This window comes from Quercus suber, unplaced genomic scaffold (genome assembly GCF_002906115.3).
Source record: "Quercus suber isolate HL8 unplaced genomic scaffold, Cork oak 2.0 scaffold_253, whole genome shotgun sequence".
In the NCBI taxonomy this organism is placed as follows: Eukaryota; Viridiplantae; Streptophyta; class Magnoliopsida; order Fagales; family Fagaceae; genus Quercus; species Quercus suber.
In genome coordinates this window covers 358,143-381,782 of record NW_027069709.1, presented here as the reverse complement: position 1 = coordinate 381,782, position 23,640 = coordinate 358,143, and the positions used below count along the sequence as shown (strand labels likewise).

General features: G+C 34.9%; 1 protein-coding gene and 1 long non-coding RNA gene across 2 annotated transcripts; both read left to right on the top strand.

Annotated features, from left to right (window-relative positions):
• The first annotated feature begins 2,659 nt into the window (after positions 1 to 2,659).
• On the top strand, positions 2,660 to 21,789 carry LOC112030213 (uncharacterized). The gene is made up of 18 exons (XM_024062906.2): positions 2,660 to 2,817; positions 3,611 to 3,683; positions 4,243 to 4,286; positions 6,190 to 6,232; positions 7,202 to 7,426; positions 7,541 to 7,657; positions 9,724 to 9,795; positions 18,537 to 18,581; positions 18,695 to 18,774; positions 18,945 to 19,009; positions 19,094 to 19,160; positions 19,336 to 19,449; positions 20,461 to 20,534; positions 20,950 to 21,047; positions 21,129 to 21,188; positions 21,305 to 21,373; positions 21,464 to 21,517; positions 21,609 to 21,789. The coding sequence occupies exons 1-18, from the start codon at positions 2,696 to 2,698 to the stop codon at positions 21,678 to 21,680; spliced, it is 1,494 nt and encodes a 497-aa protein (XP_023918674.1). The 5' UTR covers positions 2,660 to 2,695; the 3' UTR covers positions 21,681 to 21,789.
• Positions 21,790 to 21,864: 75 nt separating this feature from the next.
• LOC112030212 (uncharacterized) lies at positions 21,865 to 22,657 on the top strand. The gene is made up of 4 exons (XR_002884850.2): positions 21,865 to 21,954; positions 22,071 to 22,139; positions 22,230 to 22,283; positions 22,375 to 22,657. It is a non-coding gene; the product is annotated as an uncharacterized LOC112030212 (long non-coding RNA).
• Positions 22,658 to 23,640: the final 983 nt, after the last annotated feature.

The following is a 23,640-nucleotide window of genomic DNA, read 5'->3' as shown; positions in this document are numbered from 1 at the left end:
GGGTATCTGTGGTCTAGCACCTTGTTTATCCTTATGATGTGTCTCCGCCTTTGAGTAATGTCATGTCATATATCACTGGGTCTTTTATCCAGTGAGGTTCTGATCCTAGGATCATCACTGCTGAACTATCTAAGTTGCATTATCTCTTCTTTAGGATAGCTTGTCATTCTATCTGGCCCATTTCTCATCTTCACACCATTCCTCTCGAGCGATGTGTGTTTTTGTACACTCTTGTTACTGATGCTCCTATTAGTTTTCCTCATTTATTCCTTCGTTCTTTGAACAATATTTATAGGAGTTCATCTTCTTCTCATGCTCTTGTCCATCCTATTTTTATTCATAGGATTTTGCTTTATCTTGATCTTGGTGGTTTCCCTTTTTCTGAGCCCGAACATGTTATTGCTTCCATAAGTGCGTCTTTTCTTAGACAGAAAGCTGCTCATTTTCGAGCTGGCTCTAAACACCCTAGGTCTGAGCCTTCTGGTAGTGCACCTCCTCCTTCCTCTTCTACAGGTCCTACTGGTGAGGATGTTCTTGACCCTGTTGGTGATGCTGCTGCTGCTAATGTTCCTCCACCTCCTTCGAATGACTTTGATATTCGTCGTACCTTGGAAACTGTCATAACCGTTCAAGCGGCTCATAGTCAAATTTTGGTGGACTTGCTTGACGAGATTAGTGCTCTGCGAGCCGACTTAGCACATCTTCGTTCACCCTCACCACCTCATTTTGATGATGGCGTGTGATTGTCCTTTGACATTTTGTCACAAAAAGGGAGAGTAGAATTTTGACATTGTAAAGGTGTTTTTGTAGTTAAGGGGAGTTTTTTGTTTTGCGGAGTTAGTGGAGATATTAGATTGTATCTAGGTGCTTTACTGTGTATATCATTTTTTTGGGCTATTTATGTTAGGGGGAGTTACATTTTTTTGATATTCATGATTCTTGTTTCTTGTGTTCACTGCTTATTGATTTATATTTATGAGTTATTCATTGATATATGTCTTTATTTTGTGTTGTGTGAAACATACAAGAATGTCATACCTGTTGATTTACTGTTTTCTATCACACATGCGTTTATGCGTTTGTTGAGTGTTTCAGGAATATACAGGTTGATTCAATTGAGCTGCTGTCTACACTTGCAACTGATGGAGAGTAGTTAGGATTGAATTTGTGTTTATGAGCATTATTTTTGTAAAGGGCTTTTACTTGTAAACTTTGAACTTTTAAGTTGTGTTTTGTCACGGATTACTAAAGGGGAAATTTGTTAGGTTCTAAAGACTTAGAATTTGATGTATTTAAAACTTTAATATGTAATATTGGCAAACCATGATCAAAACAATATGTATAGTCTTGTTTAGGCTTACTCAAAGTTATATATTTTATGTAAAGTTGGAATCGAGAGGCTGCAGATGCATTGGTGCATTTTGGCTTAGCTCGATCGATCGAAAGTTAGACTCAATCGATCGAAAGTCAGCCAGAATGTTTTTCTATAGAATTTTCCAACTCAGCCCTACCTCATTAAACATTTTGAGTTTTATATTTTTACCCTAAGTATAAAAGACAAAACCCTAGCCACATTTTTGAGAGTTGCTCTAGGTAGAGATATTTTTCAATATCTTGATGATCAACTCAGTTGCTGCCATTGAAACTTAAAGACTTGTTGTATTTTTCAATATCTTGATGATCAATTCAGTTGCTGCTATTGAAGTTTAAAGAATAACAAGCGTGGGTGCTTGTATTTTATGGAGAATCCAAGAAAGAAGGAGTTTGTGGATTCGGAGTTTGCACGTGGTCGTGTCAGTAAGTTCTATTGGTGGGTAGTATTAGGAAGTCAAGCGGGGAGCTTGTAAGTCTTTTTGTATGAACTTCGATTCTTTCGCATAGTGGATTCAAGTTTACCTTGAGGATAGCTAGATTAAATCCTTTCTAAGTTTTTACCATGTGGTTTCTTGGGTCATTATATCATTGTGTTATTTACTTTTCCACTGTTTTATATTCTTGATATGATTGTTTGACTGTGATAACCTAGATTTGAATAATTTGACTAAGTTAATCACTTGACTAATTAATTAGGTTAATACAATTGTTGTTTTAAGGGATCTAAAACCATATCAAAATAATAATAGAGACCAAAATGATAAGGATTTTTTATTTTTAGGGGCTATCATAGACAGTCCAAAAAAAAAGAAAAAAAGTAGAAGCTAATACCGAAATTAACCAAAATGTAAGAAAAATGATAATAATTTGTAGACTCGGGGTGCCGTCGGAAGGACGAGGTGTAAAAAAAAACTGGTTTTTAGAACTTTGAATCGAGGAGATGAGGCAATGTGGCCACTAGCCACATACATCCCGGACCCAAGCCCAAAAGCCTGGTTATTTGGTTTTATACAAATACATATACATACATAATAATAATAATAATAATAATAATAATAAGAGAGATGTTACGTCTATAACAATTTTACAATATTTTTACAACAAATCACAATTAGTTAGTTGTTATAAGTTCAAATTTAAAATTAATGCTAAGATTACTTTTTTACCCTAACAATAACAATAAGTAATAACCTACCACTTAGGATTTGTTGTAAAAATAACCACTTAAGATTTGTTGTAAAAATATTGTCTAATAATAATAATAATAATAATAATAATAATATTAAGAGTTGGAACTCTAGTGAGGTTAGTGTTGATCGAAATGTCGTTGCGGCGAGTAGACGAGCAGGAAGAAGAGGAAGACGAGGAACGACGTCGTCAGAGGAAGGCTGAAGAAGCCCTCGAAGTCAAATCCCTTCGCCGCATCATTAGCGCCTATCTCAAGTACCTCCTCTTTTCTTTTTTTTTGTTAAATAATTCCATTCTTCTTTCTTAATTATTTTTGGTTACAAAATTAAAGCTATGGTCGATTTGATTATTTCTGTTACTCTGGGGTGCTGTGCTTCTGATTGCGATTACTACTACTTTAATAGAATTATCCATAGCTCTAATTAAATTGATTAATGTCTTTTCTGGCTGATTCATCGTATGGGAATTACAGTTAAAAAGAGCTTTTCCTCAAATTATTATCATTGCTGTAGTAATTGATTTAAGCCCCAAATAGCTTCAAAGTAAGAAGAGTACATCTCAATTACCAAAGTTGTTCAGAGTCTGTTCCATAGAAAATTAGTGTCTTCTCTGCAAAGAAATCTCCTAAGGTTCAAAATTTCTCTAGTCTAGTATTGGTATTTCATCTAATTTTGTGTTTTTCGATCACTTTATGACCGCTCATATAATAGCGCGATAATGATTTGCAAGTAATAATATTGGGATTGATGCTTTGCCCAATCATTTACATTCAACTTATATTTGCAAGTATGTTACATGTTGTATTTCTTCAAACCAGCCATCTTCTGCGATTGTTTCTCTTGGCCTTATTATTATTATTTTTTTAGTATTTACAAAGAGAAAAGAGCATGTATTTTTTTGATTTGTGTCAAAATTTCTCCATCTAGTTTCTAATTGCAGAACTTTGCTTGTAATCTATGTGCTGTCATTACTGTTTAAGATGGTGCATCTAATTCCACTCTCCCTAGTGTTAATACTAGTGGCTTTCTTGCATGGTCTTTTCATACAGCTATCCAGATGCTGCAGAAGAGGATGTCAAAAGATATGAGAGATCCTATAAAAAGCTTCCACCTGCCCACAAGGTATTTTGTCTTCTCTTCTTGATTGGAAATTTCTTGTTGCTAGTGAATCCCTGGAGGCTGGAGTCATAATTGTCATACTTAATTTAAAAGAAATCAAACTCCTGTTTAGCTGCATTTTGTTGGCTAAGATTTCTCGTCCATGTTAAAGCAGATGTGCTTGATATTTGATTCATGTAGCATTACTCATCTATTAATCAATTAAGGTTTTTTTGTTTGTTTGTTTGTTTTTTTTTTTTTTTTTGTTTTCTCTATATCTTCCGATAGCCATTATAGGAGAGAAATAATATTAAATATAAAGGTCAATGTATGTGGAATACTGAATGTTCTTATTAAATTCAATTCCAAAATATTAGACTCCTTGTCACTGAAAGTTTGGCCATTCCTCCCCTCCCATATCTTTTTTGGCACATAAAGTTCACTATGCTGGCCTAATGTTTGCTAGAACTGCATTATTACTGTTATGATTTTTATTTTATGAGACATCTATATATGATGATATGTTCTATCTTAATTGTTCTTTTTGTTTCTCCATTATAATGATCTTTTTCTGCTTTTCTAGGCTTTACTGTCGCATTTCCCTTTAAAGTTTCAAAGAATAAGACGGTAAGTTCTCTGTACTCTTTTGTATTGTTCAATTCCCATGATATACTTTACATGAGCTCATCATGATTCAATAAGGACCGGAGATCTTTTCTCAATTGAAGGTGGATTATTGTGTCGTGAGAAATTAAGATAAACTTAATTCAGGAAGTCAGGTGACAATTTTTTTATGGCTAGTAGCTTTTGAGGGACGAATGTACATATTCTAATTTCAAGTTATAGATATTGGATTGAGATTTGGTATGGATGTGGAGTCTAGGTGCTCCTTATCAATTATCATATTCTATTTAATACATGGTTCAAATAGGTTATGAATTTCATGTCTTACTTTCTCTATCTGTCTTACTGCTCAAACTTTAAGCCCATAGATTAATAATTACTGCACTTTTATTTTTGAAATCCTGAAGAACTTTTATCATAATTCATTGTCTTCAGCCTTATATTCAGTGTTCTTTAGGGTCCACTCTCACTATTATTTTGGTTACGTCCCCCCCCCCCCCCCCCCCCGCGGAAGATTAGAGTGATTGGAGAGCTAAATATGGAAGTTTAGGTGACTTGGAAACTGACCTGCGTATGCAGGTTTGCGAGCTGCGTACACAAGTTTGCCTAGAACCCTACTTTCCTGATAGCACTGATGCCCCGACTTCAAATGGCTATAACTTACTCATTATAAATCCAATTTGGGCAAAATTTTTGTTCAAATTAAAGCTCAAGATGTCTACTTTCCAACAAAACAAACCTCATTAAAAAAATTCTTTGTGCTTCAAAAGATATGGTTAAAACAGTGAACACATGTCATTTTTCAGCATCATTTTCGAAGCAATTTTGAGTACTTTTGAGCTGTGATTACTTCCGATCTATCAAGATAATTTCAATTACCCTTGGTTGACATATTTCAAGCTCATCATTAGGGCTAGGGACTAAAGGTTATTAGCGGTTACAAAATGAGGTGTTTACACACATCTTGTGTATGAGGTGCCAATGAGTTATAATTCAATTTGCACTTCCTTCTCCCATAGTAATAAGATGGAGAGTGAGGTTGTGGGTTCAATACCTACTAGGTGCGAGTGTAACTTGCCGATCAAATAAATAAATAAAAAAAGAGAAAATTCTGTGCACATGAGGTCTCTACTCCATCGTAATATGATTATTTATTTATAACTTTTCATAAGTTGCCTATCATATTTTCGACTTTCTTATTTTAATAAGATTTTTTAATTAGTTTCCAATTCCATTGGTCTTAGTTTACTAGTCAATTTAGAAGTCCTAATTCGACTACTAATAGCCCACTAGGCAAGGAATTCCATTTACATATGAGGTCAATATACTCAAGAGATTCATACTTGATTAGTGAAGGTATTCCATTAACAAATGAGGTCAGTATACTTTGTGAGGCATACTTTATTAGTGGAATATCACGTGTGTTGATTCATACCTAATGAAATGTTAAAGTGTGTTGAAGTATTGGGTCACATTAGCTTAATGTCTCCCTCTCTTTCTCACTCTTGCTCTCTCACCCTTTTCATCTTCTTCTTCTTGGTGCCCTGAGCATGTTACTCTTTATATGGTCTTGGAACATCCACTAATTCCCTTTTCTTTATTCCATATTAGCAAAGAGGGCTTGTGATTTACTGACATGCTTGCTGGTTTGAGTTATGTTTCTTGCCATTTCTTTTTAAAAGAAACTATTTTCTATCTTGTATTTTTTTGTCATTGCAGATGCAAATGCATAGCATGCTCTACCAACTAATAATGTTTATTAACTTAATGTGGGGTGGCCATTATAAGTGCAAGTTTTGCTTTCAGTGGCTTCTCTATAATGTTTTTTATTTGTAATATTTTAATATAGATTTGATATTATAAAATCTTGGCAGATTTTAAATTAGTTGCACTTTTAATTTTGCAGGTGTGTCTCAATAAATTCATATTTCATATTCAACATGCTTCAGGTTTGTTTCAGCTCCCTGTCTTCTTGGTGATTCATTTCCTCCATGCTCTTTTATTATACTTAGTGATTTCTTTTCAGAAAATCTTTATATTGATGATGTGTGGTACTACAACCAATGTTTTTAAAACCGTCCCGTCCAACCATTATGAATGGATTTTTTCATACCAGTCACTAAACTGGTACAAACAGCCTCTCAATTCCATTTTAAAAAAAGGTCATACCCAATGTACAGAGCTCCCAATTCCGTCCCAGTTAAAAGATTAGGCTGAACCACTTTGTTCAAGGTATTTTGGGCTATTTTAAGGTTCTTAAATCTCAATAAGAGCTAAGTTCACCCTTTGAGCAGACATTGCAGATAGAAATTGATTACGCTATTAGCTCAACTTGTGTTGGGGTCATGAAGCTCATCTTATGTTGTAAAGACACAGAAAATGTTTTCCAACGGAAATTCTTAGTGTTTGGTTGAATTCTTGAAAATGCTTCAAAAGACATCTTCAGGTGTTTGGCACGATGTAAAATAAAAAAAATTTCTATTCTTTTACAGGGGAAAAAAAATCACCAAAATATACCTACACGGATGAGACAACTAATGGAGGAAATACGAGTGTGTGAAATGTGCTGAGTGAGACTTACAAAAAAAAAAAAAAAAAAGAATGCGTTGTGTGAGAATGAGATAAAGATAAGATGTTAGGGAAATCTGAATAACCTATTAGAATGCCACGAATGGCAAGAAATAAAAATAAAGTATGCAAAACTTTAAATACACGGGCACACATATTCACACACTCATCCACACATATTCACATACTTACCCACACGCATAAATAGCATGGGTTGTTCACCCTCAATAAAACATTTTCATCGTATAAAATTTTTTTTTCTGAATATATATATTGACTACAACACTTTATCCCTTCTAGTGGGGATCAGATTTTAATTTTTATGAACATGAAGACATATTGCTTGTCAGGAATTTGAACCCCCACTTGATATGAGCCAAGATGTAGATAGTGGTGAAGACCCACTTCGTGAGAATGTCCCAAATGGTCACCTCTTCTTGGGAGGCAGGAATGTTCACTATTGTCAGTTGAACTCGACAATTGGAAGCTTGTGTTTCTCCGCATCTGATCAAGGCTGTTCTGCGGAAGGGAGCAATGTGATGTGCAAATCACCCAAATGGGAAAATACCAATGAGGTTTCTGCAACTTCTATTTGAACTCAGTAACTTTTTAATACACGAGAATTTAATATATGGTTGGTTCCATATGTCTTTTTCATTTAGAAGTTTGACCTCTGTAGATAACAACAGGAGATGGAAGCTGAAAGTCATCATGAACCCATCATTGGGAGGTGTCCTCCAGGCTTCAAATATGATGAAGAGAGAGATAAATGTGGTGGAAATGAGATTACTAATTTGAATGGAAATGTATGTCTTTGTTTTTTTTTTCCATATTGTTATACATATGTGAACTGTTTTGTGAGTGGTTAGAGTTAGATCTATGTTTCTTGGTTATATAATAAGATTTTGGTGCATCACTCGATTGATTAGATATGTATGATTTAAACCTTCACATAGGATGAGATGGTAACATCTTTTACTTTGTCATCACTTTCGTTGTTTCCTTTGGACTTGTCTCTTTATTTGTAATTATTTGTGATATAGGTTGTGGACAGAAGCTTAAATGGGCTCAAATACTAATTTTGATTTAGGATCTTAGGAATTCAAAACATTTGATGTCTCTTAACATTTTGATTTTTAAGGGTTTGCGTAGGTTTAGGTAATAAAAAGATTGGATGTTAAATATTTTTATGGCCGTTTGGTGTAAAACAGTGGATGGAACAAAAAATGAAAGACACGAGGCAACCACACTTTGGTTTTAGAAGACAATTACACCCTCAAAGCTTAAAATAAGCTTTTGAAGTTTTATTAAAATCAATCCCACTATGAATGTTATCGACTATGATCAAGCCTTTATATAGGCTGGTGCTAAAATCCTTTCCTAGAAGGAATATGATTCATAAAAAACCTATTCCTAGAAAGACGAGTATTACTGATAACAAAGAAAAAGTTCTTAAGAACTTTTATTATTTATCAAAAAGACTGCACCAGCAACTTTCTAAACTAAAATACATAATACTAACACTCAATAATAAGTAAAGTAACCTATGAATGGTGCCAAGAAAGCCCCACAAAAAATAGACCACAAATCTTGAATCTTATGGTATTTGATCTTGTTTTTCCTTGAACTCTTTATTGTCCGCATCACTCAGGTTATGCTATTTAAATAGAGGGAGTTCCTTTGATGGGATGCATCTATTGATGGTTAGGGAATGATTCTCTTGTCAACATCTCACCTTTTTCCTAGTCTCCAAACCTGAATTTACTTTATGTATGCATATAGTGAGGGAATGCAAGATTTTCTATGGCCTCACCTTTTAACATCTAAATGTTGTCATAAATGTTCTGTCTTCCCTCTCCACCAGTTGTCCCGTTCCTTGAAACACACCCACACACACACAGTTAATGCTTTTAAATAGAGGTATTTCCTTCAATGGGATGCATCAGTTAATGAATAATAATGATTCTTGTGTGAACATCTCACTTTTCCTAGTCTCCAAAATTTGAATAGGCCCATACCTTTGTATGCTGCTAATGAGAGAAATGCAAGAATTTATATTGCCTCAGGGCAGAGGGCCTACTTGAGATCAGTGACTGGGACCAGAAGCCAATAACTATAGTTAGTTGTCAAAGTGGAAAGCTCTTAAAGAGTTGTTTTCAAACAAAGGGAGCAGAGGATTTTGATATTTTTTATAGAGACCTAATAGTATTACCCTTTCTTTAGTGCTCAGAAAGGGCCAAACCAACCGAAAATAAGTTAAAAATCTCACTCCCTCAAGCTTTGCACCTTTTTTTCCCCTTTCAACAGAGGGAACTTCAAGTTTTAGGGAAAATTTCAGTTAAACTCAATGCCTAACCTCTTTACTATATTTTCAACTATGCTGATTCAACTACTGCTTATGCTGGAAATCTCTCTACACCGTCAATCCACACCTCCTGCTCTCTTGAAAAAATTGGTAGCTCATGGTGAATGGGAGTGAGGAAAGGTAGTATTTGTTGAAAGTTGAAGCTAATAAAATAACTTTTAATTTTTCTATAAAAATGGATCAGAACTCTTCAGCCTCTCTTCCAACCGTATTGGTAGAGACTACTACTTTCTAACTAATACTATTTTATATATACTGCTTTATTTATTATGATTATGGGTTTATGAGATTTTTTTTTTATCACATAAAAGAGATGCTTAGCATTTTCACAGTTTCACTTGAGTCCCCCCCCCCCACCCCCCCCCCCCCCCCCCCTCTCTCTCTCTCTCTATTTACTTGTTTCTTCAAGCAAGCACTCATTTATGCATTTTTTTCCCCATCAATGTTGTTTACTTTAAAAGCTCCTAGAATATACAATTTTGAATATCTTTCTTGCTATCATTTCAGGTATCCTCATCATTTCACGAGTGGTTGGATCCCTCATTCCAGTTGAATGTTCCTTTAGTTGATGTTGACAAGGTATATTGGTTTTATTGTTGATAAGAATTGGTTTTATGAGGCTTTTTGTTTTTAGTTGCTAATATTATGAGAATTTCTTTGGTCTCATTCCTTTATAATTTTATGTTTACATCATAACATGATTTAGTGTGCTCATTCTATTTGTAGCTATGTTGCTTTTGTGCCATATTAACCAGTCTATGATTTAGAATATGCATGGCGGCATTCTCACTTTCAACAGTTATTTAGAAATATATTTTAGAACAATTTGGACAAAAATAAGATGGATGTGCAAGTAAATAAAGGAATGTATTTCCAGAAGAGAACAATAATGAAATAATATTTAATAATTCAGGACTTCAGGAGTATGGTGGTATCATGTTCAATAGCTTAAAGAGAATGTGCAAGATGAGTTGTAAAATATGAGGGATTAAGGTTAAAGGAGTGAGATATTTGAGAAAAGGTTTAGGGCTACATTAGTGAGTCCCTCATCTTTGCACATATTTATATTAGGCTTTTTATTGCATGATTACGAGAATACCCTTAGGCTAATTTTAAATAACATGCTATTATAAAAAATAACAAGTAAGATTGTTAGCTTGATTTTCACATCTCAGAAGCAGTTAGAGCCATGGCTTGATACTCCACTTTTGCACTAAAATGAGCAATAACATTTTTCTTTTTATTGCAAAAAGTAATTAGTACAATAGCCAAAGGTGGACCATCATCAGAATCACTACTAGCCCAATTGTCACCCTAAAACTTGTCACAGATAGAGAAGTAGAAATAGTCCTTGTCCAACAGCGCCTTTTAGGTAACACAATAGGGAGCGCATGCATATACTGGCTAACCACACCAATTGTATGAGTAATATTGGGATGACTCGATGAGCAAGATAAGGTAAATCAACTTCCCAGCTAGTTGTCGATAGAGATTTGAGATTAGAGAACATATCACCTTGCTAACCATCAAGTTTAATAGTAGAGTCCAAAGGAGTATCAACAGTTGAGCACTTGAGAGACCAATCTTATATAGAAGATCAAGAATTTATTTCCAATCTCAAGAAAACGATGAGTGGCAAGGTCCTTGGTGTTGAATTGTTGTCTTCAATATCTTTTAAAACATCAATACCTTTGGAGTCATTTCCAAAGATAATAATATCTTCCACAAAGAATCAAGAAAAGCAAGTGGCAAACGATGAACAAAGGCAAACTGATCGAAAATAATAACCTCATTGACTTGCCATTGGAAGGGAGTGCTTACACGTGGTTTAGGGATTCAGACATTCCTTCTAAGTTCAGCAGTCTAGGATTGACAGAAATCTGGTTTCAGAAGGTTGGGAGGATCATTATCTGGATGCAACCCATAGATCTCTACCCCATGTGGTGTCTGATCATTGTCCTCTTTTTGTAGAAGTAGGTGGTATGTCTAGGGGGAAATTTTCTTTTAAATTTTAAAATATGTGGCTGAAGGCAGAGGGTTTTGGGGAGAAAGTTCAATAGTGATAGAATGGATATCATTTCTTGGGTCCTCCCAGTTTTGTTCTAGCTTGTAAGCTAAAAGCCCTTAAAGAGGACTTAAAGCAGTGGAATAAGCAGGAATTGGGGATGTGTCATTTAGTAAAAAAAAACTTGTTGACTGAGCTGTTGGGCTTGGATTTGAGAGAGGGGGAGCAAGCTTTGACCCACGATGAGAAAACTCGTAAAACTGCGATCAAGGCGGAGATTGATTAGTTAGCATCTTTGGAGATCTCTTGGAGACAAAAAGAAAGAGCACTATGGTTAAAGGAGGGGATAATAATTAAGAACACTTGTTTCTTTCATAGACTTGCTAATTCCCATGGACTGGTTAATCATATGAGAGGTTTGGAGGTAGATGGTGTTTTTTATGAGGGCGAGTCAGACATTCAGGATCATGCGGTGGAGTTTTACAAGAAATTATATCAAGAGACTGAATCTTGGTGGCCTATTGTTGACGGCCTAGACTTTGCTTGTCTAGATGAGACCGAGAGTTTGTTGCTTGAGAGGGAGGTTGATAAGGACGAGATCATTGCAGTGTTAAGGTAGTCGAAGGGTGATAAGGTGCTTGGGCCAAATGGTTTCACTGTGGCTTTCTTTCAAAAGTGTTGAAGTATGCTTGAAGATGTGATGGCTTATTTTGCAAATTTTCATAGACATCATGTCTTTGAAAAGTCTCTTAATGCCACTTTTCTTTCCTTAATTCCTAAGAAAAATAATGTTGTTAATATCAAGAACTTTTGTCCTTTTAGTCTTGTAGGGAGTTTATATATTGTAAAAGGTTTTGGCTAATAGACTTCGTTGTATTCTAGACAAACTCATCTCTAATTCTCGGAATTCTTTTGTTGGAGGTAGACAGATTCTAGATTATGTTCTCTGTTAAAGACGAGAATAAATAATATAAAGAAGTGAAATCAAGAAAGAGAGTAGAACACAAGCGATTACGTGGTTTAGCCAACGGCCTACATCCACAAAATAAATCCCTAGTGGCTACATCTATACTATATACTCTAGTCATCTGTTATAGTGAACCCTTAACAGGGTATATATAGAGACTAGAATCTAGGGTTAGCCCAATATGGGCTTACAACATAATTGGGCCTCTTGGGCCATTACATCAACATAAACCCAATACTTAACACTCACCTTCAAGTTGGAGCATATAGTCATATAGGTCCAACTTGTAACACACAACTGCCAACTTGCTTGAAGAAGCTAAATATGATGTGAACTGGCCAAAAGTTGAGGGAACTAGCCAAAATTGATGCTGAATTGACCAAAAAAAGAGATGAACCGGCTGAAGTTCTTCAATACCAAACAAAACCTAACAAAGATTTTATAGGGATTAGATTATCCTTATCATGGATAAGTGACAACTAAACCTATACCCAGACAAACAAAATCACTAAAAAAACTGGATAGGGAATAGCCAAAACTTGCACCCAAACAAATCCTTATGCACCAAAACAAATTTTATCCTTATCTAGCTCACACTATGAACCAAACAGGGGTATTCTCTGTCAACTCTGACCAACAACCATGTCAACTTCAACCAACGACCATATCAATAGCCTCATAACTCGCTAGCAACCACTGCACCGGCGACCAACAACTCCGGCAACAATAACCAACAAATCCGGCAACAACAACCACTGAGAAAACCACCCAAGACGCACTAGAAACTACCTAGAGATCAAGGCAATGCCACCACAATTTTTGGCGAGCAATCTCCATGATTGGAAAGCCATTGGGAAACGCTGAAACCCATTGGGGAGAACCAGATTTGCCAAGAACAGGCCAAAAACAACAACCAAACAAGAAAAGGGCCACCAAGAAGTGTCGAGAACACCAAAAACAACCAAAATTGATGGAGGATAGTTGATAACCACTAATTCGCTGAGAACAACAAAAACAAAGGCCAACCACTGAGATCTACCAAGTTCGGTTGTGGTCAGATCTGAATCTCGGGTCAGATCTATATCTATCGATTGGATCCACAACACCAACGACAATAGCATTGAAAGCCACCGGCGACAACCACTAGAGACGGCAACGAGATAACAAGAACAACCAACCTGCCAAGAACAACAACCAACAACAACTACGAGAACAACCAACAAACTTAGACTTGAAGATTGCATAAGCAAACAACCATTGACAAGCATCGGCTCTGATACTATGTTAATGACAAGAATAAAATAATATAGAGAAGCCGAAGCAAGAAAGAGAGAAGAACACAAGGGATTACGTGGTTTGGCCAATGGCCGACATCCACAGAATCAAGCCCTAGTGGCTACATCTTTATTGTATACTCATGTCATCTATTATAGTGAACCCTTAACAGGGTATATAAAGACTAGAAGTTGGGGTTAGCCCAATATGGGCTTACGGCTTAACTGGGCCTCTTGGGCCGTTACATCAACATAAACCCAATACTTTAACATTCTCATTGCAAATGAATGTGTGAATAGTAGAATCAAGAGTCATATCCCAGGTGTGATTGTCAAGCTAGATATTGAGAAAGCTTATGATCATGTGAATTAGGACTCTTTGTTTTACCTAATGCAGAGGATGGGTATTGGGGAGAAATGGAGGATGTGGATGAAGGATTGTATCTTGACAATTTGCTTTTTAGTTCTATTTAATGGTTCTCTAGTTGAGTTTTTTGGTAATTCTAGGGGGGCTTCATCAAAGGGATCCTTTGTCTCCACTCTTATTTCTTTCGGTGAAGGAGGTGTTAAGTAGGATGTTGAAGAGAACAGAGGAGGGAGGAATTATTTGTGGTTTCCAAGCATGACTTAATGCGCTTGTGGGGTTGAGCATCTCACATCTTTTTGGATGCTATTTTATTTTGTGATTCATCCAAGGAGCAACTTCTGTACATAAGGATGGTGCTGATTTACTTTGAAGTTGTCTTTAGGTCAATGTTGGAAAAAGGGGGATTGTCCTTGTAGTTGAGGTGGGCAATTTGAATGCTGTGCTAATATTTTATGTTGTAAGATTTGTAGTTTGCCTATGGCCTATTTAGACATGCCTTTGAGGGCTCCTTTTAAGGATCGAGTTGGAAACGCTTATATTTGTTGAAGAGTGGTATACTTACTTTGTTAAAAAAGTACTTTATCAAGCCTTCCCACCTATTATCTCTCTTTGTTTGCTATTCCTAAGTTTGTGGTAGATAGACTAGAAAGGATTCAGAGGAATTTCTATGGGGGGTTTTAGAGGCAGAATTCAAATACCCTCTCGTGGTATGGAGTAAAATTTGCTCTCCTTTTGAAGCAGGTGGTTTGGGGATTTGGAGGGTTGGGCTTTTTAATCAAGCTTACTAGGAAAGTGGTTGTGGTGCTTTGGGCATGAAGTTAATCATCTATGGCATCTGGTAATTACTTCCAACTATCGTGAAATAGAGGGGGTTTGGATTACTAGAGTGGTTAGAGAGACTCGGGTGTGGGTTGTGGAGGAGTATTAGAGCAGGTGGTCACTAGTGGCGAGTGTTTCTTCAAGTATGTGTTTTATGAGGTAGGCGAGGGCAATCGTATTCGATATTGGTATGATCATTGGTGTGGGTACCTTCCTCTAAAGGATCTTTACCTTGATTTGTTTGCGTGCTCTATTTTTAAGGAAGCCTTGATTTGTGATGTGCTTCTTTCTTCTCTGGATGGGGGGAGTAGAAGCTGGAATTTACAGTTCCAAAGAGCTTTCCAAGATTCTGAGTTAGAGGATGTGCTTGCTTTCTTCAAGCTTATTTATTCTAAATTGCCAAGGGGGTGGGAGTTGATAGTTTGTCTTGGAGTTTGACTAGGAGTGGTACTTTTGATGGACGCTCCTTTTATAACTATCTCTGTGGTTCTCTCATCATTTTTGTCCCTTGGAAGAGCATTTGGCATTTAAAGGTCCCTAAAAGGGTTTTGTTCTTTTTATGGGCAGCTGCTTGGGGGCAGATTCTTACTATCAATAACCTTGTTAGGGGTCTCTTCCTAGTTAATTGGTGTTGCATGTCTTCGTGGGTAAATGGTGGACCATCTTTTGGTTGATTGCATGTTCGTTCATGCGCTGTGTAGTGAAGTTTTTTGGATATTTGGGATCCAATGGGTGATGCCAGAAAAGGTCTCATCTCTTTTGTTTGGATGGCGGAATTGGTTGGGTGATGTTTGGAATTTGGTTCCATCATGTTTGATGTGGTTAGTTTGGCAGGAATGTAATAGTCACATTTTTGAGGATGTTGAGAAACCTATAGATCATTTGAAGTCCCTCCTAATCTAGACTTTGTTTGATTGGTCTTAGATTCGGGGTTTTACGCATCGTACTTCCATTTCTAAGTTTCAACATTCCTTTAGTATTTCAATTTGATTTGCTTGAAATTGCTTCTAGTACTTTGTGTTCATCATCATGAACATAGAGTACTTTTATTAATAAAATCTTCAATTACTTATAAAAAAAATAAATTGATCCATGTACACTTCCTCCTAAAGCTGTCCATGAAGGAAGGCTGAAGGCATTTTTTATATCAAGTTGAATATAGAGATCAAGAATGACTAACCACAACACTAGGTAGGATCTTGTCAAAACTGAGACGTGCAAAATCTCCAGTTGATCAAACCCATATGTTTATGTTTACCTTTTGGCAACCAACCACCACTCAAGTTGCTCTAGGGAAAAAACAGACCATCGAGATGGTACTTAATAGTGTACACCCAATGACAACCCACTGTTTGCTTTCCAAAGGAAAGAACAATGAGCTCCTAGGCCCAATTCTGGTGAAGAGCACTCATTTCTTCACCCATAGCATGTTTCCAGCTAGATGAAGACAAAACTTATAAGATTAACGAAAGAGATGGTACATGCAAAAGAATGCAGTCGTGGTGAAGTATGATCATAGGACCAAAAAAAAGAGCAATAGTGATGCGGGAGACGCAAGAAGATTTTTATTTAGTATTATCTATGTTTGCAAGTCAATCGTATTTTTTATGTTTTAGGTCCTAGTAGTTTATTAGGCTATTAATATTTTAATTTGGAAGTAAGGTTATTTTCGTAATAAGGCAATTAGGGTTTCCTAGCCAATTAGAACTAGGGTTTAGCAATTCTTTATAAGTAACCTATGGTACTCCTTGAAGAGATAGTTGATATTTTGATGAATGAAAAAAATGGCCGTTTGGTCTTTTTTTGGTCTGGTGCTGACTCCAGGTCTACCATAGGTGCTAACTCCTAGTGGTTTCTCCGCTTGGTGCTGACTCCAAGCAAGGCCTAGGTGTTGACTCCTAGGTCATGTTCTTTTATTTTATTGTTGTTTCAATTTTGTTCTGGTTGTCCCGCGTCAAATAGGGTTGAGTACAAGTATGTTTACCTCATTGTAAAGCAATAGGCAAACCATCAATGTCATAAAGAAATGAGGAAGGAGCTAGAAACTTAGACAGAGTTGTTGTATTGGGTCTATAAGAAGCAACGTGCCTATCTTAAGATTGTTGATAAATCTGCAAAGGAAGATTAAGTTGGGAAGCTAGAGGTACTGAAGGAGAGGGCTTAGATATCAAAAGAGTAGGAGAAGAGAGAACTCCTCACGACTAGGATGAAATCAGAAAAGAAACTTTGACCTTGTGAGGAAATGAATGAAGTTGACTGAAAAAAAGATAACATCAGCGCTTACAAAGTTTGTGAGACTAAAGACTATAACAATGATAGCACTTTTGAGTACAAGAGTAAAACACGTTTCAGAGCCTGTGGAGATAATTTATCCTAACCAAGGTCAAGGACATGAATGAAGGTAACACAAGGGGAAAAGGATGATGATCCGTATATAATAGAGAAAATGGAGACTTATGATGCAGTATAGTAGAGGTCATGTGATTAATTAAATTGCATGTGGTGAGAATATCATCTCCCCATATGTGTTTTTGTACATACGTAGAGCAACAAGGTGTGAGCAACATCTAACAAATGTAAATTCTTAAATTCTTGCGCTCAGCAACACCATTTTGTTGAGAGGAGTGAGCACATCTAGTTTGATGCATAATATGATCTGCAATAAAAAGAATTCATCACAACTGTGCATATCTGATGCATCATCAATGTGTAGAACCTTAACATGCTTATTAAATTGAACAAAAAATTCATTATTGAATTTAGAAACAATTAGGTTATTCATACCTTTCATAAAAAGCAACAATGCGTGTTATATTACTGATTATTCCAAAAACTTAAACTATTAGTAAATAGTGAATTTAATCATTTAACCATAATTTTAACACTTCCTTTATGTGTGGGTCTCAACTCCCCCTTATTAAGTAGGGCCAAACACGTGGGATTTTTAATATTTTAAATGAGAGGTAGAGTAAAGCCAAAGATCGAACTCAAGATCTTTTACTTTGATACTATGTTAAATTACCGATTGTCCCCAAAGTTTAAGCTGTTAAGAACTTTTAATTTAATCATTTGAGAATAGTCATCAACAAATAAAAAAAGAAAAAAGAAAAAAGAAATCCACTCAAATTAGGAGTGCGAGGACGCTTTATGTCTCTATGGGTTACATCAAATAACTTAGATTGACAACTATGACTGTTACTCGAAAAGGTACTGTGGTGATACTTCACATTCTAGACTATAGGGATGACGGACTTGAGTTTTGCCAAAGCCCGGTAGCACTCAACGTGGAGAAGGTGAGAGAGAGAGAGCCATCAGGATCAAGTAATAGAGTCTGTCATTCTCATGCCCTAAACCAATCATCTTCTTTGTCTGAAGATCCCGAAAGACATATGAAGTGGAATCAAAGGTTATAGAATGATGCAAATTCTTAGTCAATTGACTAACAGAATGCAAATTAAATGGAAAATCATGAATATAAAGAGTAGATGGTAAAGATGATGACTTAGTGGGATGAAGAACACCCTTCCCAAGGATAGGTAGAGAAGAACAGTTAACTAAAATGATAAAGTGTTTAATAGGAATCAAATTATAAAAAGATGGTTAAATATTTTTCTCAGCACCAGAATCGAGGACCCATAATGGGGATGAATTGGCCACATGCAACATTACCTAAATTATCTAATATAAGAGTAGAACATGGAAGCGCAATGCGCAATTGTTGAACAAGGACGAGCAGTGTGCAATTCAAGCTGTTGAGCTTCAATTTATATTATCAATCCAACAAATACAGCTGAAAACATACTTAAGAGCAATTTGACTTCAATAGGTACAAAAATGAGCAGCTATGAGGTTTCTAGATGTATTGACATCCTTCTTCTTCTTTTTCAGGTTCGTTGTGTAATAAGGAATATAGTTAGAGACTGGGCAGCAGAGGTACTGCTAGATTTCTTGTTGATTTTGGGGTTCAATGTTATCATATAAGAATTTTGATCCAAAGTATATATGTCCTACTGTAAAATTTTATTGTATTTTATTTTTTAATTCAGGGACAGAAAGAACGTGACCAGTGCTACAAACCTATTCTTGAGGAGCTTGATGTCCTATTCCCAAATCGCGAAACGAGCAGGTAACTAAATTTCTTCTTGTTGCTTTGACTACATTCGAAGTAGTTTCCTACTGCATCTTGAAATTGTTTATTCTAATGATCAATTTGTCATTACTAGTTGGATCATTTGGATGGTTCTTGTGTTTTGTTCAAAAAGTGTATTTTGTACTAAGAAAAAAAATGTTTAACAGCCCTCCTTCCTGTTTGGTTCCTGGTGCTGGACTTGGCCGGTTGGCCTTGGAGATTTCATGTCTAGGTAATATACCTAACTGAAGATAGTTACACTTCTACTTTCACATGTATTTTATTTACTGCCTAATATTTCTCATATCATAAACAGGTTTTATAAGCCAAGGAAATGAGTTCTCATACTACATGATGATATGCTCAAGTTTTATTCTTAATCAGTGAGAATTCGTGACAAATTCTTTCTAATCTTAATCTTATGCATCTTCCAACCATGGTGAATTTATTTATTTATTTTTAAGTGGAGAATAATCATTGTGACACCTTTTTTTCCCCAGTTTTCTTGTTCATTTTCTGTATTAAAATATTTTCTAATCGGGTTGCTTGATTTATTAGTACACAAACTGCTGGAGAGTGGACTATATATCCGTGGATCCACAGCAATTGTAATTCACTTTCAGATAATGACCAACTTCGACCTGTTTCAATACCAGATATTCATCCAGCTAGGTATTCATACTAATTTTTATGTAAAGTCCTTTTGTTTTTGTTCTTTTTTTCCTTTTAAACCTTTACAAGTATAATGATTTTCTTATTGTCTTCGAACACCATTGGGATTTTTCGCCATAATCTGATAATTTTTTATGCCAAGTTTGCTCAAACAAAAGCAAGTGCTGTGTCAGTCTTTACAAGTTTGGGAAATTATTTACTGGTCTATAAAACAAGAATAAGAATAGATATTCTGAATTAGCGTCATAATATTATGTTTCTAATTTCATATTGTTAGGCATTTTTCCTTGTAAATTTTGTCCATCTTATGTGTTTAAGGGATGAGAATTTAGAATATGAAGGTGTTTCTAAGGATTCTTGATGGTGGAAATATAAAGGTTGGCGTTTGGGGAATGCTAGGGTTGAATGGAGATGAGTTTAGGGTTTAGGATTTGCATTGAATGGGTTTCAACTTTTTCAAGAGTTACCTTTGGGATGTGTTCATGTACAGAGAGAGAGAGAGAGAGAGAGAGAGGGGTTTTTGGGATTTGAGGTGCAGAGATGCACAAGGCAACAACTTCATTAATATTCAACAAGATATCAATGAGGGATTATATGGATCTATTTATCCAACTCATCCTTTAATGTTGGATTGCTTTAGTTCATTAGAATTCATGTTAGATGAATTCTAACTAGTTTCAACCAACTTATAACAATTTGGCACTCTTTATAGCTCTGAAAAATCAAATTCTGACCTAGAGAAGTTAGAGAAATCCCAAGAGAAGTCTAATATTTTAATTTTACTATTATACTATTAGATAATTAGGGCACTTGTTTTATGTTGCACTAATGTTTTGTTTTGATGTAAGTTATGAAAAAAAAAAAAAGAAAAAAAAAAAAAAGAGTTTTGTATTGATGTAAAGTGTCACATGTAGCTATTAAATAAAGAGAGCCTGTAAATTCTACAAGTTTAATGTTCAGAACTATTTTTTTATAATTTTTTAAATTATCTTCGACTTTCCATCCTTGCAGTGCAGGAATTACTGAAGGCTTTTCAATGTGCGGTGGTGACTTTGTTGAAGTTTACAGTGATCCAAGCCAAATGGGTAAGAGAATACTATGACTTCATTGTATTACATGAGATTATCGTTCAAATATGATTGGTTTTAACTGCTAAGATCTTGAAATAACATTGGATAAGTGCTGCCAAAGCAAGTCAGTTGGGGTAGTTCACTGAGGTGCCTTAGCTGGAATTTTCTATTTACTTCTGTTTATACTAATTAATTTAATTTTAAGTTATTCAGTAATTATATGAATTGAAGGGATGGATGAACTTATGTTCGACTTGTAAATTGGCCAATAGTTTTGTGTTCCTATTTCATGTGGGTGGATTGGGGATTAGAAAGTTTTTTGTTTTTAACTAAGCTTTACTTGGCAAATGGTTGTGGAGATATGTTCCACAGAGAGAGAGATCTGTACCTGTAGTACTGTCTTATGGAGCAAATTTTGTGGTACATGCAGGGTCTTGGGATGCAGTCGTGACATGTTTCTTTATTGATACGGCTCACAATATCATTGAATATATTGAAATCATATCGAGGATACTTAAAGATGGGGGAGTAAGTTCCTCAATTTGTATGGAACAATTTCAGTCTTTTTTTTTTTTTTTTTTTCAATGTCTTGATTAATTGGAGTTACAGGTTTGGATAAATTTGGGTCCCCTACTGTATCACTTTGCAGATATGTATGGACAAGAAGATGTAAGCTTCTCCCTATGCTTTATTTATTTATTTATTTATTTTAATAATAATTTTCCACATCCTCTAATAGATGAAATAAGTGTAGAGAAAGTTGTTATCATCATTATTGCTTTTAGGAAATGTCCATTGAACCGAGTTTGGAAGACGTGAAGAGCATAGCATTGAATTATGGATTTCAGATTGAGGTAGTGACAGTATCTTGGCCCATATATATTCTGTTCCCTTTTGTATGTGTCAATGAACGTAATTGTATTTGATTTATTTATGGACTGCAGAAGGAGAAGACTATTGAGACAACATACACTATAAATCCTAAATCAATGATGCAAGTAAGCTTCTTCTCAAATCTTCTCTCTGTGTCGCAGCATTTCTTACAACCTTATTGGTTTCAGTATCTTAACAGTTTGATAATCTTTGCAGAACCGTTACTATGCTGCTTTTTGGACTATGAGAAAGAAATCAGCAACAGCGAGGGAGGTTTCACTTAATTAATTAATTCTCCGCTGTTACGTGGCTTCAAATTCTCAAGTGTTATAAGATTTACAGCTGGCTTTTCAAGTGTTTTTTTTTTTTTTTTTTAGTTACATATAAAAGGTATATATATCATAGTATAATTTTCAATAATTACAAAATGGAGTCAAAAAGTGTAGGCATGAATGATTTTTTTTTTTTTTTTTTTCAATGTCTTGATTAATTGGAGTTACAGGTTTGGATAAATTTGGGTCCCCTACTGTATCACTTTGCAGATATGTATGGACAAGAAGATGTAAGCTTCTCCCTATGCTTTATTTATTTATTTATTTATTTTAATAATAATTTTCCACATCCTCTAATAGATGAAATAAGTGTAGAGAAAGTTGTTATCATCATTATTGCTTTTAGGAAATGTCCATTGAACCGAGTTTGGAAGACGTGAAGAGCATAGCATTGAATTATGGATTTCAGATTGAGGTAGTGACAGTATCTTGGCCCATATATATTCTGTTCCCTTTTGTATGTGTCAATGAACGTAATTGTATTTGATTTATTTATGGACTGCAGAAGGAGAAGACTATTGAGACAACATACACTATAAATCCTAAATCAATGATGCAAGTAAGCTTCTTCTCAAATCTTCTCTCTGTGTCGCAGCATTTCTTACAACCTTATTGGTTTCAGTATCTTAACAGTTTGATAATCTTTGCAGAACCGTTACTATGCTGCTTTTTGGACTATGAGAAAGAAATCAGCAACAGCGAGGGAGGTTTCACTTAATTAATTAATTCTCCGCTGTTACGTGGCTTCAAATTCTCAAGTGTTATAAGATTTACAGCTGGCTTTTCAAGTGTTTTTTTTTTTTTTTTTTTAGTTACATATAAAAGGTATATATATCATAGTATAATTTTCAATAATTACAAAATGGAGTCAAAAAGTGTAGGCATGAATGCATCAATTAATTTAAATTTATAATTGTAAGAGTTTCTTAGAAAGGAGGGCAAAAGTGGACGTAACACGTGAAGCATATGAAGGATGAGTAGAAAATAAAATACAAATAAATTAACGTCCATATATACATACATATATATATATATATAATTTAGAAATTCAGGATTCCGAGAGCAGAATCTTTGGTGGTACATCCAGCATATATATATATATATATATGAAGACTTTTTCTTGATTTCTTATGATGTTCACATGTAGATCTTTAAAAGCTTACATTTTTCTACAGCTATATTTTAATATATAATTTTAATTTAGTTTAAATTCTAAATAGTAGGATAAATATACAAAGATAATCATAATAAAATATATGAGGCAGGTTTTTGTTGTTGTTGTTGTTGTTGTTTTTGAAAGATAGTGGTTTTTTGATTCTAAAAAATAATAATAATAATAATATTGTTGAAATGATCTTTGCGTTTGTTTGTTTCGATGAAAAACCTTATGTAAAAATAGTTTTTTGCATTTTCTAGTATTTGGTACAAAAAAAAAAAAAAATCAAAAGAAAATTATTTTTGGTTAATAGAAAAATTTTGATTTATTTTTGAGACTTCTTCCAGTAAAATGTTTTTGAAAAACAACTTTATCTAATTGCAAGCTAAATAAGAGGGGTTAGGTGTTCTTTTTCCAACTCTTTTAATATTTATTTTTATCTTTTTTTGATAATACATTTAAGATTGCTATTAAACATGCGAAAATGAGAAAGTTTTATAGACAATATTATTTTGAAAACGACCTATTTTCTAGAAAAGTCTAAACAAGTAATTTACAGAATTACTAGTGTCTTTTTAAATAGAAAATTGAGCTAGACTCTCAACAAAATTTTATTTTGTTGAACAAGAGAAGATCCTTTCCCTCCAAAATGCTCCATTAGGCACAAGAAAGGGACTACCAATCGGATCTCCCCACTATTAAGGTTGCCAAAATTCCGTTTCCAAGATGCCCAAGTAGAATAAACTACTTGTGGTTCTCG

What these genes read in the sequence shown, in the direction of transcription:
- LOC112030213 (XM_024062906.2), top strand. Translation starts at nt 2,696, where the DNA reads ATGTCGTTGCGGCGAGTAGACGAGCAGGAAGAAGAGGAAGACGAGGAA. An exon ending in TCATATTCAACATGCTTCAG is followed by an intron (nt 6,233 to 7,201) that starts GTTTGTTTCAGC and finishes ATTGCTTGTCAG; the next exon opens with GAATTTGAACCCCCACTTGA. An exon ending in ATTATGGATTTCAGATTGAG is followed by an intron (nt 21,374 to 21,463) that starts GTAGTGACAGTA and finishes TATGGACTGCAG; the next exon opens with AAGGAGAAGACTATTGAGAC.